Below are 18,591 nucleotides of genomic sequence, written 5' to 3' on the forward strand. Positions count from 1 at the left end.
ATTCAAGATCACACAAATACTCAGGGACAGGTCCCTCTGGCCCCAGGGCGCTTCCGGCACCCTGCAGAACTGCATCTTACCAGTAAAGACCAGAGACCAGTCTCATTTAAGAGATTACAATCATACAAGTTCAATTCACGTTAGAATCCATGACACATAGCCTGCCTTCAACAAACACATAAATTAAGCTAACGTGTGGCAGAGGCATTCGTGATGCACTATTAATTTAGGCACAAACAACATATGGCTGAAAAGAACAATGCGCTTTATAAAAACATCTGAGACCTCTCTTGAGTACAATAGAAAATCAATTTCCTAAAAAGTTTGTGCATGTCAATGGCCTGTTGATGTTTTGGCCATGTGACTATAATTTGTGAAATTTGAAGTTCGCCCAACTCTCCTTTGATTTCAAACATTCAAAATAAATGAATCAATTCTGAAAATCAGTTGATTCAAATAGATACAAATGAAATTCAAATGGAATTGAATGAGCAATGTGTGCATATGTTTGGGAGAAATTAAACCCAGAGATGGTTCATAGATATATGTTTTAATTATAAAGACATATAAACAATATACAGTATGAAACTCATGTCGCAACAAGTTCAAATGCTTTGTAGGCTTGATCAAGTAGTTTTTTTCACAGTTGTACAATACAATCGATTGAATTGTGCAATAACAAAAACAAAATCGTTTTTGGCCATATATTTTATAATGTTATACCGTTTTTCCTGATACCCTGATGGACCAGATGAAACAGTTCAGCACATATTCAGGTTTTAAATAATAAACCATTCTTTGTGAAATTATTGCCTGTGGGCCATGTCGTTTTCATTGCAGTATATTGCATAGTTCACCAATAACGCTGAAAGGGCAAATTTGCGGTTTGAATAAACAAACAAATCCTCCGCAGACTGTGAGCATGCTAGGTATGATTTATTTTTGTCTCTTTGTTCATTTCATGATCCTTTGTTTGGGGAATAAAGTAGAAAACCAAGGAATTTGAAGGATTTAAAAGCTTATTCTAATAATACTTGGGATTAAATTCCAATTTAATATTGCATTTATTTAACGTTATTTGTTGTATTATCTAGTAAATCTGGATGAAACATCGTAGTTGTTTAGCAGGGAATTAGCCCTAAACCCATTCCCAACTAAATATTTCGAAAGCGCATTTAGACCAACACAAGGATGATGCAGGTGAGAGTTCAGTGCGTGGAAGTCAAGGCTTGTCGTTGCAGTGTTTGAAGAGGTTGGAAGGGGTCCCAGAGAAAGAGCTGCATTTCTCCGCGCAGGTGGCCAATGCCGTGCCCGAAAAAGGGTACACGGCTGCCTGTCCAAAAGGCGCCAGTGCGGTGGGAATGGGAGAAGTTATGGTCTGTCCTTGGTTAAGATAAGCCACCAACCGGCGCATCTCCTCCAGCGCTTGTGCCTGCATTAGGATGTAGTTTTTAGCAAGAAGCAAAGTTGCGATTTTAGATAGTTTTCTCACTGACGGACTGTGCGCGTATGGAATCACAGACCTCAGGCCGTCCAGAGCGTCATTGAGGTCGTGCATTCGTCTCCGCTCCCGCGCGTTGATGCTCAACCGGAGAGATCTCTGCTCTTTCGGCTTCTTGGCGAGAGCACTCGAGAGCTTCTCTTCGTCGAAACCCGCACCTCTCTTACGCGATTCGAGTTGGTCGAACCCGTCGTCTTCGTCGCTGGTCTGCTCCCCGCCACTTTCGTTCGACTTGCCCGTTTGGCCGGAGAGGAAATCTGCAGCAGGTGTGAGGGAGAAACGGACAGGACTTCCAGCACCACGGCCAGCGCCGAAGCCGAAGGCGGACTGTCCATACCGCTGCGTCAGGTCCAGCAGGGTGTCATTGCTGATGGATTTCAGCAAGTTTTCTTCCCCAGCATTCATATTGGAAAAATAAATACTACTAAAACAAAAAAACAGAGACCAGTTCGAAAACTTGACAGCGCTCTATAACGCTTCCTCGCGCCCTGTCTTCTTTGGTGGACGTGCTCAAAAGGGTTGTTGAAAATGAAATCACTTTTTCGACAGTTCTTTCTTCCCCCTATCACGATGCACACTCGTGCAAGGCTGTTCCGCGCAAACAGTGATGTTGCGTGCACTTTAGACGCCTCGACTGAACTTGTGCGCGATCTTGCAGTGCGTCTTGCCCTCGCCCTGGGCAGATTGATACTCGCGCTCAGTCCTACACGCATGTGAGTAAGAGCGCGAGCCCCGCGGGATTATCACTCTGTCCAATCAGGAGAGCGTTTTAATTATGAAGATTAAACTATAGTTATTATAAGTGCGGCAGATATGGCAAAATACAAGCCCGCGTTGAATTATTTAATTTTGTTATTAGTTCAAATAAATGAACCTTGATGAGTATTTTGAAATCTCTTTCTATTGAGTTCACCAAAAAGACAACTTTTATGTAACCTGAACATGTTATTGTTTTGAGTTTAATGAACTTGTCTCTTTAAATTCAAAGTAACTTAAATTTAACTCAAACCGAGGAAGGGATTTCTATTTCCCAGCATGCTTTTCACTTGACATGGAGAGTAAATGTTAAAATTAAGTGTTACATAATGTGTCTTTATGCAACATGAATGTAAAAGGTGAGACTTGTTAATGATTAATGTTTTGTTTATATTTTGAGTAGTTTCTGCTATGTTGGAGTTTTGGAGGTTTTGGTGAAAAGTGGAGCTTGAACATAGCTTGAGTACAAGTATGCTAATAAATTAAAGCATAGTTTTACTAATTAGCCAACACAAACATAAAAAAACAGTTGGAGGGCCATTGTAGCCTATTCCTTTTTATTTTTATTTGTTGCAGTCTCGACTCTCGACCCGTTCGCGGCGTGAGCTTACCCAAGACGTGAAATTTCAACGCTACAACGCTCCGGTTCAGAGATACATAGAAGTCTATCGGACTACCCTGCGCGTCGAAAAACGACGCCAAAGGTATACCCGGCGCGTCAATAAGCGACGAAACTGCCCGGAGCGTCCGTATGTGACGAGTTGGGGTGAGAATGTATACTTTATTTAACCAGAAGAAAACTCGTTGAGATTAAAAATCTCTTTTCCAAGAGTGTCCTGGCCAAGACAGGCAGCAGCACAAATAACAAAGTTACAGACATAAAAAAAAAAAAAAACATATAACATATAGCATAAACATAAAACATAGAAGCAAGGATCATCCAAATAATTAATCATAACAACTACAGCCAGTATGTGTAGCCTCTATATCATTTAAAAGTAAGTTAAAAGCAGCCAGTGAAACTGGTTCCTGAAGATTTAAGACATTTTGCAGTTGATTCCATGCGCTGGGGGCCGCATACATAAACGACCCTTTTCCCATTTCAGTCCGGACATGAGGGACGGACAACAACAATAAGTCCTCAGAACGAAGACAATATCGTCCTGTGCCTTTCTTTTTAATATAAGATTGAAGGTATGGGGGAAGCAGACCAAGAATACCTTTATAAATAAGAATATGCCAGTGATTATGCCTACGGGTGGACAATGCTGACCAACCAACACGATCATACAGAGAGCAATGATGGGTAAGTGCTCTAAAGTTTGTGATGAACCTAAGGGCTCCATGGTAAACAGTATCCAACAATTTCAAGTGTTGCAACTAGCAAGCATTCAGCATGCTAGCATTCCCTGTACAAGCTAGTTCTAGCTAGTTATGTTCTCTCAACTTTAAGTATTTAAATTAAGATTACATGGTAATTTTAAGTTCAATTAAAGAGTTACATTTTAGGTCAAGTGCCATTAAATGTATGAGTTAGCTAATCAATATTCCAAGATGAGAGCAATTAAAATACAAGTGTAGTACAAAAATACAATCTGAAAGTTCTATTAACTTAACCTTGTGAGTTTTGTTTTTACTATTTAACTATTTAACAATTTATGTAGCATAATTGATTGCCTCATTTTTGTATTATTTATTTATTTATTTATTTTATTCTGCTAACTTGTTAAGGTTTAGAGTCACAACAGCATTTTATTTTTACCATGAAGGCTAAATAAATGTTAGTAATCATTTTGTCACCATGTTATTGCTGACATGGCATGTGTCTATGGCAGAGAGGACGTGCTGTTAGGGATTAATCGCATCATTTGAAAGAGGCCCAAATCTGAGCTTCAACACACAGCCAAAGTCCAAGGTCGCTTTCACAACAACAGATGTAAAAATGGGAACATTTTACCTGGAGATTTCACATGTCAGTAAATTCATCATTGACTCTTAAAATATCACTGATGTGGATTTATTAATTTTAATATTATTTTATTTAGCGGTCCTGAAATCAGTTTGAAAATTAGGCTTCACGTTTCATTTTTTTATAAATGAGGAAATGAGATCTATTTTGTACACTTCTTGAATTGATAGTTGGGAGTTCTCTAAAAACAACTGATAGATGTGTGTGTGTGTGTGTCTATATATATATATATATATATATATATATATATATATATATATATATATATATATATATATATATATATATATATATATATATAGATACACACTATCTATCTATCTATCTATCTATCTAGATAGATAGATAGATAGATAGATAGATATATCGTGCATGTGTATATGTATCTGGCAGCAAAAAGTTTGGAATAATGTACAGATTTTGCTGTTTCGGAAGGAAATTGGCACGTTAATTGACCAAAGTGGCATTCAACTGATCACAAAGTACTGATGTAAAAAAACAGCAACATTACTATTTGAAAAAGTCATTTTGATCAAATCTAGGCAGGCCACATTTCCAGCAGCCATCACCACCTTATCTTTGAGTAATTATGCTAATGCTAATTTGATACTAGAAACTCACTTGCCATTATATCAAACACTGCTGACAGCTATTTGGCTTGTTAAATTAAACAATTTTAACAAGCACAGAAAGAGATGTGGAAGGCCAGATGTAAACTAAACAAGTGGATAAAATAAATTGTAATAGTAATTTTTCACGTTATTAATGTCCTGACATTGTGATCAGTTGGATGCCACTTTAGAGAATAAAAATAACAATATATTTCCATAAGAGCAAAATCTGTACATTATTCAAACATTTGGTTGCCATTGTATATGTGTAGCCTATATATATATATAGATAGATAGATAGATAGATAGATAGATAGATAGATAGATAGATAGATAGATAGATAGATAGATAGATATATATATATGGTTTGTGTATAGGGCTCTCAATATGTTGTGGTGGGTATTTATGATTTAGTTGTATCGCATGGTTTTAAATGTGCTTAAGAAATGTTTCTTGTGACATACAAATCAGCCTGATACCTTAATTGTCTTAATTGGTTGAGACAGGCGTGTTAGCTAATTACTAAATGCCCATTGTGATGTCACTGCTTTCGTATGTGTGTGATGACTCACTCTATTTATACTGCTCTCCATTTTTGAGGAAATGATAGCTTCACAAAAGCTTGTTGCTGAAACGTCGGTAATAAAATAAACTTGTAAGAGAGTGTGCAGTTATATATTTTTCTTTTGAAAGTTTTTGTCCTACTTGCACCTCCAACTTAAAGAGTACGTTTGCTCAGGACTTTGTGGTATATTTCATAAAAGATCTCAGATCTGCATAAATAATCATTGTATTGGAAAGCAGATTTTTAAATCTGCCAGTTTAGTGCATCTGCAGTTTTACAAAAACAAAATGTTATGTATAGATATTAAACAAGCTATAATTAACACGCTAGAGTTGTTATAATCTTGAGTGTTAAACGGATCACTCAGTGAGTGAAACGACGTTGATGCACTGCCATCTTGTGCTCTTTTAGAATCAGCACAGTTACACACCAAAACAGATCCGTATTGCCAAAACAATCAATGATTTGGTGCAATTAGTACATAAAATACACACTAACTAATGAGTTTTAATGTGGATAATAAGGCTAAAAGTTCTCCACTTTTAAAGCTTATAGCATTTCTAATTGGAAATCTGGCTAACACTTTCCTGCTTATAGTGAAACTGAAAAGGTTTAAATGTTTGCAGGAAGGTTTACAGAATTTAGAGGATTAGGAGATACATTTTGCATAAGCGAAAGAAAAAAGAATCTGTAAAAAGAACATATAAAAAAATTAATAAAACATTCTCTCATTATTTATTCACACTCATGTCGTCCCAGATGTCCTTTTGCAGGACACAGACAAAGATATTAAGAAGAATATCTCAGCTCTGTAGGTCCATATAATGCAAGTCCACAGGATCCAAAAATGTGAAGCTCCAAAAAGCACATACAAGTAGCCTAAGAATAATCTATTAGACATCAGCGGTTAAATCTCTATCTTTAGAAGTTATATGATAGGTGTTGGTGAGAAACAGATCAATATTTTAGTCCTTTTTAACTATAAATTATCCTCCCACACCCAGTAGTTAGCAATATGCATGAAGAATGTGAATAGCCAATAACAAAATAAATTGAACTTTTAGGAGAGAAGAGCGCTTAGTAGGGCTGTTTGAAAGTCGAGATTTATAGTAAAAATTAAAGGACCCATAGCCATTCTCACCCATACCTATCATATCGCTTCTGAAGACATGGATTTAACCACTGGAGTCATGTGGATAATTTTTATTCTGCCTTTATGTGATTTTAATGCTTCAATGTTATAATCACCATTCACTTGCATTTTATGGACCTACAGAGCTGATATGTTTAAAAAAAAATCTTTATTTGTGTTCTGCAGAAGAAAGTCATACACATCTGGGATGGCATGAGGGTGAGTACATGATGAGAGAATTACAATTTTGTAATTAAATATTCCTGTAACCATGTTAATCTAAAAATATTGAAGTTAAAAAAAAAAGTTAAAACTTATGACTTTGTCCTTGAATGAATCCAACTAAGCCAAATTCAACAAGTTCTCGTATTTTCTAAAGGTGAAACACAACCTTCTGCTGTTGTTGGAAAAATATTCTCTTAAATTCATGATGAACAAAGAAAAAGCAGTAAAGTGAAAACCACAAAACTCATGCAACTTCACTTTTACTTGTTTGTTCGTTGGTTGCTTGTTTGAAGAGTAAGTCTGTACTTTCATGTATAATACAGAAAGGGGCGCTATTGTAAAGCAATTCAGTTCCAAATCCAGAAAACCAGACTAAGGCATATGCAAACACTGCACTCTCTCTCTTTATTCGAGAGAATTAATAATTACATAAATCAATACAATGTAAATAAAATTAATAAATATAATAAAATCCTTACACGTACAGACTGTTTACGTGTACACAGCTTAAGTATGTGTTTAAGTATGGTAATTAAGATGTTTCTGCATAGCACACGCAGATGCAGTAGCAGTGCTTAGTTCTTTGAAATGACTGATAAACAGACATATGGATGGTTGGACAAACAAAGAGGCTGACCTCTTTTATCTATCTTACTCCAGGCTATTCTCTTAGCTGTAGCGGAAGCAGAGTGTGATCAACAGGGTTTTTTATGGAGCTGAGGCGAGTGGTTCTCTCAAAGTTATCATTTATATCATTCATCCTGTGATATCAGGCTATAAGGCCCTCAGGCCAAACAACCACCAGAGACATCTTCTGCCTCTGTCCTAACACGCCGTGAAATTATAGGGCTCCTCGCCTATTGTGAGAAAGGTCGCAAATTTCACAGCATTGCCATTTTTTCTGTGTCTTCAAACCATTTTCCACATCACAAAGTAGTCATAGAGTGTATTCAGACCAACTCAATCTACTTGCTTTGATCGTCACAACAACAAAGATTGGTAAAATTGTGTAGTAATGGTCTGAGTGTAAAGAGTGAATGGAATTTAATGTCAAACATACACCACACAATGCTGACCTTATGTCCACCTTTCCATAGTAATGGCAAACACATGGTTGTGTATGAGAGGATGTCTCAGCTTAGTAATGCAGCAGCCCTCAAGAAACCACACACAGTAGATGCAACAGATGCTCAAGCTTCTATTCTGTTGTTTCTACGTGACTTACTGGTGCACTGAAGAACAAAAAAATATTTTGTATTGAAATATATTTTTAGAGCATTAATCCAATAGATCAATGAAATTTGACCTATGGAAGAGTATATCTTGGACTGCATAACCACAGGGCATGAGATATTTATGAAATACAAGGATTATGAAATCCTTTCTTATAAAGGAGAGTTATAAGAAGACAAAATAAAATAAATTGGGTTTAAGTGGACATTCTTAGTGAACATCAAATAGAGAAAAATAGAGCAAATAGAGTAGGAACCAGGTTTGAATGGCAGCACTACACTAGTGGAAAATGACATTCTACTCTTCCACTGGGCACATAAAGAGATAAAGAGGCTGTTTTGTTGTTGTTGTTTAACAATGGGACATTATTAGTGACCTAATCCAAAGTAAAAACTGACACAATGTGGCTTGGATGCTGTCCCGACAATGGTAACACTCCGACCTCTTTAAAGGAAAATATATTTAATGACACGAAGCATAAATCGGTGGTGTATTGGCAGTGTATTCAGTGCAATTGATTTGCGGCTCCCTGTTGCCACAGCAACCGCATGCTAGACTACTCCAAGGTGACATGCCACTTGAGGACTTTGAATCCCACTAAAGATCCCACAATGGTGTCGAGTGACCTCAAGGGGGCAGTACCTGCCAAGAGCTGCAATACCAAACCATTGTTGATAGTGGTACTCAGGAAATGAGTTCATGTATGGGTATTGTTGACTCTCAAATTATCTTTGTGACACTATATTGAGACTGTTTAATTGCGTGCATGGTTGCCTTTATTGCAATATAAAGGGGTAGATGACAATAAATACTTTGGGAAGTGGACATGTCCTGTGGTGTTACATGCCATAGCCTACTCAATCTTATTTTGAACTATTTTAAATATATATTTTCTAATTCTTTGATTATTATGTATGCATTTTTGGCCATAATAAAGGAGTGTTCGGGGTTGAAAACAAGTTAAGCTCATTCAACAGCATTTGTGGCTTAATGTTGATTACCACAAAATATTATTTCGGCTTGGACCATTTTCTTTACATGTTTTTAGTTTTAGTTCACTTTACTACACTTGTTGTGTTCTAGGGGTGTAAATCAGATGTTTCATCATGATACGAACTTATATCGTTTCTCTTGGCCTGCGATACGATATTTGAAGATATTTCAAAGTGTGCTGCGATACGATTTTGATTTGATTCAGGGCACTGCAATCGATATTCCGATATTATGTGCCTATTTTACACAATCAATTAATATTTTATTGCCCTCAATATAATTTTCCTTCCTCATGATTCCATCTATTTTGTGAAGTGCACCAGTCCCTCCTGCAGCAGAACACCCACACAATATGACGCTGCCACCCCCATGCTTCACGGTTGGGATGGTGTTCTTCGGCTTGCAAACCTCACACTATTTCCTCCAAATATAATGATGGTCATTATGGCCAAACAGTCAAATTTTTGTTTCATCAGACCAGAGGACATTTCTCCAAAAAGTAAGATCTTTATCCCCATCTGCACTTGCAAACTGTAGTCTGGCTGTTTTATGGCAGTTTTGGAACAGTGGCTTCTCCCTTGCTGAGAAGCCTTTCAGGTAATGTCGATATAGGACTCGTTTTACTGTGGATATAGATACTTGTTGTAACACGTTCAAGCTCGGAAATGGAAGGGAGGAGATGGAGAGCAGTGAAGCAGTCGAGTCGTATGCAACCTAAGTGTATGCAAACTTCTGACTTCAACTGTATAATTTGACAGTTTTATTGAGCTCTCTAAAAAGTGCAAATTTAGTATCCACATTGGGAAATCCACAACAAAATAAGGTACTTCAGATGTTGAAATGTATACAGATAATATAAAAAAATAACGTCACACACAAGTGATCATCAATTGTTTGATTGCCACTTATTTTTTCAGTTTAATCCAATTAAAAGTAGCCCACTTACATACCATGACTTGTTTCCAACTATCCATGCTATCCGCCGTTGTCTTGGCTACAACTTCCACAGTTGTAATTAAAAACTCTGTTACAGTTAACTGGGATAAATGTTAGTAAGTTTGTTGATGCATAGATGTGTAAAGTAACAGATGATTGTGCTGAGCAGGTGTTTCTCTTTCCATCATTAGTGCTGTTCAGAATGTTGGCGTTGTCAAGACGTTTCACATAATGGTTGAACCGCTCCATCCGTGGTACTTTAAAATAGCAAATTCTCATGTAAAATTCAAATGGATCGCATGCGCAACGATATTGATGGAAGCCCGAATTAATCGGAGCGCCCGGTTGATGCGTTCGCACAGATCCTGTTCGTGGGAAGCCCGGTTGCGCACGGATATCATAGCGGAATTTGGCTTCAAAGACACGGCGCACATCCTTGTCTCAAATGAAAAGCATATTTAGCGCTCATAAAGTGAAATGAATGATCTATATCGGATATTTACGAGTTGTATCGATTACGTTAGATCGTTGGTTATTGTGTCGATGCATCGATCCAGATCGATGAATCGTTAGGCTACACCCCTATTATGTTCCCTGTCAAAAATCTCCGGCCATTGGAAATTAATAGATTAGAATACAAAATACAGAAATATTAGGTGTTCAGGAGCATCCCAGTACTTAAGATGAGCACATATGTCGATCTGTGAAAGTCCTCATAGGCTTGCACATGTGCACAAGCCCAACACACGCAAATGAGCGCGCGCGTGCACACACACACACAAACGTGTGTTGAGCGCCCTATTGTGCCTCGTCTTTCGATGTACACTCTTTGAGGAATATTTCAAGATCTACTTATCATATTATGTTGTGTTTGGACTATTTTGAATCATAATAGTCTGCTGTAGCCTAAGTTACACCGTCACATGTAAGATGTATGCTTCAGGAAGTAATAAGGGCAAACATGACAAAAAGCCACTACCCGTTTATTATATTTATGTGTCAGTGGGACTTTCATACACTAATACTTACTGCAGTTTGGCCTCTAAGCGAAATAAATGTGCTCATTGCATTCTACTAATTGAGACCTTTCCATTATAGGCCTAAATAACACATGGCTAGCTCATCTTTTATGGTTTTACAAGCTCTGAATAAAATTGTTGTGATATCAAATTTGCAAATGATGAGTATGAAACGGTTCTCATTTATCAGCCAACTAAAAAGTATTACAGCATTAAATCTGAATCTCAACAACAAGTAGCCTCTTACAGGAGGCACCAGGAAGTGTGGAGAATACTGGACAACCAGAGATGCTGCCGTGCTCCTTGGAGATGAGGGTAGAGTCCCGGGGACCTGAGCATGACTAATGTGGAGGAGGCTCCTAATCATCTGGGAGCGGCATACCGCATTGGGGGCCTGGGGTCTGGGAGCCTCTGAGCCGGACTGGCTGGGTGTATTTTGCTGCTTTGTCCCGTGGGGTCCACGTAGACATCTGCCTATCAGATGACATTATTAAGAGAGGCAACCAATAAGAAAGATTATTATAATTATTATTACTTTTACTACTATTACTATGACTATATATCAGTATAAATATTTTTATATCATTATCACTATTAGTATGATTATTTTTTATCACAATAATTAATTATTATTATCATTATTTATTTTCAAGTTTGTTTTAACAAAACAAAAGAATTCCATTGAAAAATGTAATATGGTATATCACAAATATTACTCCACATATTCTTTGTTGCACACTAAACAGAAGCCATGTTATGAATCTCAGAGTATGCAGATGCCCCATTGTTAAAAAAAAAAAGCATGATTGAAGAACTGGTAGGATCAGCTATATATATAGTAAAGTCCAGATTGATAAGGCAAGTGGTTATTCATTTATAATTGATTATATTTTTTTCGCAGGAAGTGCCCCCCTACTGGCCCGGTAAGCTTAGTTCAAGTAATCCCTCTATCAATATATATATATATATATATATATATATATATATATATATAAAAATACAAAACCTGTAATAATAATTCCATTGAAAGTTGTTAAAAAGATCTAATGTAATAATATATGTAATAAGATACATTTATAAACAATCTGTGTTAGCATAAAATGACCAAAGCACAAGGGTTAAAAAAAAAGCAGTTACAGTAATGCACATGCAATGGAAGTGAATGAGGCCTGTCCATAAACACATAGTTTCAAAAGTAGTCACAAATGCAGGAATGCTTCACAGACATAAAACATACATTTCAATAAAATCTAATATCTTGACAGTGTGAGAGCTTGGTAGGCATCTCTCTTTCAACCTCTTGGATCATTATAAGGTTCCCATTACAATCTTTCTCATCTGAATTCTCATTGGAATTATGATTTTGGTCATTAGTGCCGAGCTTCTCACAACAGTTTGCAATTTTACATTAACAAAAAAATGCAATAAGCTGCACAATGTGATTATTTCTCTAATGTGCAACTGAAAAATGGAACTAAGAAGAACTGAACAACAACAATTCTTCTTTTTTACACTCTATAAAGGCACACCAATATAATACATTAACGTTGCACATTTAACAATGTAGCAGAATTACAAATGAGAGTAAAAGAAGCATAGGTGGAAGCATTAATACAAGGGAGAAAACAATACAAATAATGTAAAAAAATTTTAACAATGCAAGTAGGTTACATTGAGATATAGTGTACAGTTTTAAAGGAATGTTCCAGGTTTAAGCTCAAATAACAGCATTTGTGGCATAATGAGCAAATATCTCAGTTACATTAAGGCTCTACAATGGAAGTGAATGGGGCCAGTCCATAAACATTAAAATGCACTTTCAAAAGTATAACAAATAGTCAACAATCAACATTATACCACAAAAACTGTCAATTGAGCTTAACTTGTATTGAACCCAGAACATTCCTTTAATTTTGGGTACAGTATAAAGTACTCAGGTATTTAATGGCTAAAATGATAACAAAATTAACAAAGGAATGACATTTTTCAAAGGAAAAATAATGGTAAAATATCTGTGCAAGTAAATAACTGAAATACGCACACACACAACACCCACATACACGTGACCAAAAAGAAACTCTCTCACCTCTCTGGAACACACTCATGAGATTTCACTCATTTCCATACCAGTACAGCATCCTATCTCATTCCTTCTCTCTCTCTCTCTTTCCTTCTCACATCCACACACAAGAGAGGGAGGAGGAAGTTCAAAGCCTTGCTCTCAATGAGGATGGCGAGTGTTGCTTTGATCTCTCTCTGACTAATTTGAAGGTGTTCAGTTTAAACCTACAGGGAGAAGAGAGACAGGCTTCCATATGCTGCAGTGCTGTACCATTCACTCCAGCACTAATCACATGCTTAGCCGCTCTCTAAAGCACAGCCTGGCTAAGCATGCTCAACATCATCCACCTGAATGTTCGAGAAAAAAGGTCCTTGATTGGCCGAAGGATCCGTCAATCACCACATCATGAGGCTGCATCCAATGTGGACAGAACACAGGATTATTGTCTCAGCATCGAAACACTCAAGAATAAAAAAACAACTACTAGTGCAGAAGGCGGGACAACGGGTAAGATGGTATTCGCTGGCCAAGTGCAGATGTTTACCGAAAAAGAAACAGTTTGTTACACCAACATTTCATCAGATCTGCATCTGACAAAAGACAGAAATCATCACTTCTTCTCCAGCGTCTGGCACTGCAGCACCATGCAGACTTTAGAGCAGAGAAGAGGAAGTATGGGGGGGGGGGGGTTGCATGAATAATTGTTGAAGATATTTTTACTGTGACCCACTTTAAAGTCCAATTCAAACCTCTTAAAGGAGCAGCTCGCCGCTCATATCCCAGCCCGTTTCAATAAATGCAGAAATCACAGACACAAGGAAATCTGCTTACAGCAAATATTACAATTCAGTTGTCTAAAACAAAAATTATTGTGCATGTAATTTGTTTGAAACATTTTCTTGAATGCTCCTTTACAGTCTTAACTGTCAATTAGGCTGCAAGACTGGAAAGAAACAAATCAGAACTGAAATGGTTTTGTGAGTGATGGCAGAGATGGTTTTCAAATAGCTGCATTTTAAATGTTTGTAAAATGTGAGGTTTTCACAAAATAACATATTTAAAAGTGCAGGTGCACTGTTTTTAAAGTTTTGATAAACAATAATCAGATAACCTCTGTGAGAAAGCCCTAACCACGCCCTCTGAGTTTTTTGTATTATATAGCGCTCAGGCAGGTGTGGACATGCAAATCGGCATCTGAGTTACAAATTAGGCCGGCTGGTCTGTTATTCAGCGATGTATATGTTTTTTCTCCGTGCGTAAATGATTACGGGTGAGTTTTCATATATATTTCCCTTTGGTGTTAATATTATTGTTCTGAATGTCGAGATTTGCTCGTAAAGTGAATGCAATTTAAACTGCGTCACAAAGTGAAACCGAACCGTTTTCATATTGTACTTTGAGCTTGAAAATGATTGTCACTGTATTATGTTATAAGATATTATATTCTCTTCCTAGTTACAAATCACCCGGTTTGTTAAGTATTGTTTGAACATGTTGATTTGATGACATGTTATATGTTTACTGCTGCTGTAATATTGAGCACACGCAACGAGCGTGCAATCTGCGTGTCATTGTTTACTTTATTATTTTATTATAATTGGCAAGCAGTTAACCCATTTGTTACTTTATATATTATATAAAACTGAATGTTTATATAATTTACTGATATAATTACAACAGTTTTTTCTTTGTTTCTATTTTGTTTGTTACAGACCACACACATTTGTGAATTAACATATACCAACTCCTTTGAATAAATAAGTTAAACTGGGATTCCATTTCGTGTTTCTTTTACCGGAAACACACACCACTGTGCACCATCTTGACTGCATTAATCCTGAACCCCTTGAGCGTCCCATAAGTGCTCGTGATATGGTCCTTCGAGCCGGATAGCCTCAAGATGGATCCTGAAAATCCTAGTGCAACTGAGCCCGTCGTCCGACCTCGCCCTCTAAGAGAGAGACATCTTCCTGCCCATCTGGCCGATTATGACGTCCAGCTCCCGCCTAACCTACACCTGGACCCACTTCCTGCTGATTCGTCTTCACAGAGACCATCCAGGTCATCAAGACATGCGTCTAGATCCATTTCTTCTGGTACAGTTTCCAGTACTTCATCCAGATCCAATCGCCAGGCACAACGCAGATCTCCCAAACATGGACTATCCGATCTTCACGCTGCCATGTTGGAGGAAAGGCTAAAGACTCTGGACTTAGAAGAACTTCAACAGCAGATCAAAGAGGACGCCATTGTAGATAAAGAGTGTGAGAGACTTGATGCTCAGGCTAGAGAAGCGCAGTATAGACAGGAACAAGCCACTAAGGCTAGAGAGTTGCTAGCTAAGCAGGTAGAGACCGGCGGCCTTAAAAAGGTTCGAAATGAGCTTGAGGTTGCTAAATATGTTTGTGGACTTATTACACAGGAATCTCAAGATGTTAATGCTTCTGATTCACAGTTCAGCCATGTTGTTGACCCATTGTCAGAGGTAAGCAAACAACACATAGTCGCTGTTACCAATGATATTAAGTCATCTGTCGAATTAATGCCTGGTCATTCTACCCCTTGCCCTGTTAATTTTATACCTGTGTCATCAGTTATGCCTCACCCTGTTTCACCCTCTGTACACATTACTGCTTCAGTAGCTGAACCCCCATTCAGTTCTGTCATCTCAGCTGCTGAGGTAACCCAGCCCACCATGGTTACAAGGTCATCTGCTTCGTTAGTTACAGCACAGCCCACATTAATGTTTAGGCCAGATAATGATGTTCCCCTAACCTTTAACCCGGCTGTGGTGGCTAGGCCGCACCATTACTCAGATACCTCTGTCACTTATAGTCAGACACCCTCTGTCAGTGTCCTGCCTATAGTCCCACCTACAGTTCCTGTAACATTAGGGGCTCCCTTACATACTCAGACTTATCCAGCTATGAATCATAGCCCTCATTGGACAGCACTATCGCACCCTGTTCCCCACCTGACGCCCATCATAGTCGAGCAGTATTGTACCCTGCCCCTGCCCAACCACCTGGTCTGGAAATGTTAGCTGCCTCAGCTTATGGTGTCCCAAAGCCAGCTATCTCAAACTTCGACACTGGCCGGGAAAGTGACTTTGCACTACTGAAAATGGCCTTAGACAACGTAATGAATAACCAACCTCATTTAAGTGAACATTACAAATACCAGGTCCTTTTAAGTCACTTAAAACTCCCCAGTGCTCTTCAGTTGGCCAAAGCATATATGCACGACCCCAGGCCATACACAACCTCCTTACAAGCGCTGCAGGACAAATATGGGCAACCACGTCAACTGGTCCAGTCTGAATTAGGTGCCATACTGAATGCACCATCAGTCAAGTTCGGTGATGCAGATGATTTTGATTATTTTTCCCTATCTATCCAAACATTAGTAGGGATGCTTAGAACGTTGGAGGGCCCAAACGGATACGAGCTGCGCTGTGGTTCTCACGTTGACCGATTGTTAAGCAAGATGCCACCATCATATCGCGATGGGTTCGTTGAGTACTGTTTCAGCCGAGGTATTCTACAAACTGGCACAGACCGCACTTATACGTTACCTGACCTGTCTGCATGGCTGCAGATGAAGTCACAGGCAAAACGCATCTCCAGTAAAGCAGCTACACTGTATCAGTCTGATACTGTTAGATCCACTAAGAAAGATCAGCAAAGGTCAGTACCTTTTCGCCCAAAGGAGAAATCCACATCTTTCTTGTATTCAGCTGAGGCCAGTTCAGTTTGGCAGGGACAGTCAAAATCTAAGACCCATTCTAAAATTCAACCCTTTTGCCCATATTGTAACTCTAAGGATCACTTCCTTAACGCGTGTCCAAAGTTCAAGACACTGACCACAGATCGAATAGTACAGTGGATCTCCAAAGAGAAGCGCTGTTGGAAATGTGGGCGAAATCATAGCCCAGACAGTTGTAATCTAAAAAGAACCTGTACAAACTGTAAAGAATTACATCTGACCATCTTGCATGATGCAGCCTTACAGATCCAAAAGAGTGTGCTAATGGTCAATGTTCCTACCCCTCAGGTATATTTAGACCGGCCCAACCGATCTCAGAAAGTAATGCTGAAGATAGTTAAGGTTTTACTGCACAATCGAGAGAAAGTCATGGAAACATACGCCGTGCTGGATGATGGTTCAGAGCGTAGTATTGTTCTGTCACAGGCTGTAGACCAGTTGAATCTCCCGACGGAACCTGAAACACTCACTCTACGTACTGTTCATCAGGATGTAGTTAATCTGCATGGATCTGCTGTTTCCCTTCATGTGTCACCCATGCACAAACCATGCAGAAAATTCCTGATTCCTCGTGCTTTTTCCGCAGATAACCTGAGACTTTCGGAACATTCTTACCCTGTGTCAGCTCTTCAGCGCAAGTATGAGCATATCAGGTCCTTGCCATTACCCTTGATGGACCGAGCCCAGCCGCTACTGCTCATTGGGTCTGATATGCCTCACCTGCTTACTCCTGTTCAGCCAGTGTGCATAGGACCTGCAAATGGACCGATTGCCGTCTGTACCCGACTTGGTTGGACCCTCCAAGGTCCCATTGGGCTCAGTCAAACCACTCTTTCCACTTCACGGTGTTTTCACATAACCACGACCATACCGAATACAGAGTTATTCAAGAATGTGGAACGCCTCTGGCAAATTGATACTCTGCCCTACGTAAGCGAGAAGACAGCCACTCGTTCCAAACAAGACCAATATGCACTCACTCTTCTCCAGACAAATACTACAAAGGTAGAAGTCAGTGGAGTTATGCGATACGCCACTCCCTTGCTTAGACGGCCAAATGCTGCACTTCTTAAAGCCCCAAAAGAAGCAGTAATGGCGAACCTTCGAAGCACTGAGCGTAGACTTGCTAAAGACTCTAAGCGAACCGAGTCTTACTGTTCTGAAATGAGGAAACTGAAAGAAGCTGGCTATGTGGCAGAGATATCAATGCAAGAAGCTGAACAATCTTCGGAGTCGTGGTACATCCCTCACCATATGGTGACGCATAACAACAAAGACAGAATTGTTTTTAACTGTTCTTATTCATACCAAGGCCAATCTTTAAATGACATCCTCTTGCCTGGGCCCGTTCTCGGTCCGTCTCTACTTGGTGTCTTGCTGAGGTTTCGTGAATACCCTGTAGCCATCAGCGGAGATGTAAAGGGCATGTTCCACCAGGTTCAGCCTCTTGCCAAGTGATAAATCTATAGTGCGTTTTCTGTGGAGAGACATGCAGAGGACAGAACAGCCTAGGATCTACTGAATGGCAAGTTTTACCATTTGGCACAACGTGCAGCCCGTGCTGTGCCATATATGCACTCCAGGAAATTGCTCAGAACCACCCGCAAATGGACCCAGCTCAGGTGAGAACGGTCAAAGATTCCTTCTATGTAGACAACTGTCTCCATAGCCTTCAAACTGTTGCTGAAGCTAGAGCATTGGTAGATGACCTCACGGCAGCTTTTGCTCACCGGTGGGTTTGAGCTCCGTCAATGGGCCAGCAACAGACCCGAGGTTATCCAGCATCTTCCCTCTGAAGCAAGATCACAGAATAGTGAACTCTG

General features: G+C 38.9%; 1 protein-coding gene across 1 annotated transcript; it reads right to left on the reverse strand.

Annotated features, from left to right (window-relative positions):
- Positions 1 to 594: 594 nt before the first annotated feature.
- On the reverse strand, positions 595 to 2,175 carry LOC127629220 (class E basic helix-loop-helix protein 23-like). The gene has a single exon (XM_052106348.1). The coding sequence runs from the start codon at positions 1,904 to 1,906 to the stop codon at positions 1,223 to 1,225; it is 684 nt and encodes a 227-aa protein (XP_051962308.1). The 5' UTR covers positions 1,907 to 2,175; the 3' UTR covers positions 595 to 1,222.
- Between the last annotated feature and the right edge of the window lie 16,416 nt (positions 2,176 to 18,591).

This window comes from Xyrauchen texanus, chromosome 35 (genome assembly GCF_025860055.1).
Source record: "Xyrauchen texanus isolate HMW12.3.18 chromosome 35, RBS_HiC_50CHRs, whole genome shotgun sequence".
In the NCBI taxonomy this organism is placed as follows: domain Eukaryota; kingdom Metazoa; phylum Chordata; class Actinopteri; order Cypriniformes; family Catostomidae; genus Xyrauchen; species Xyrauchen texanus.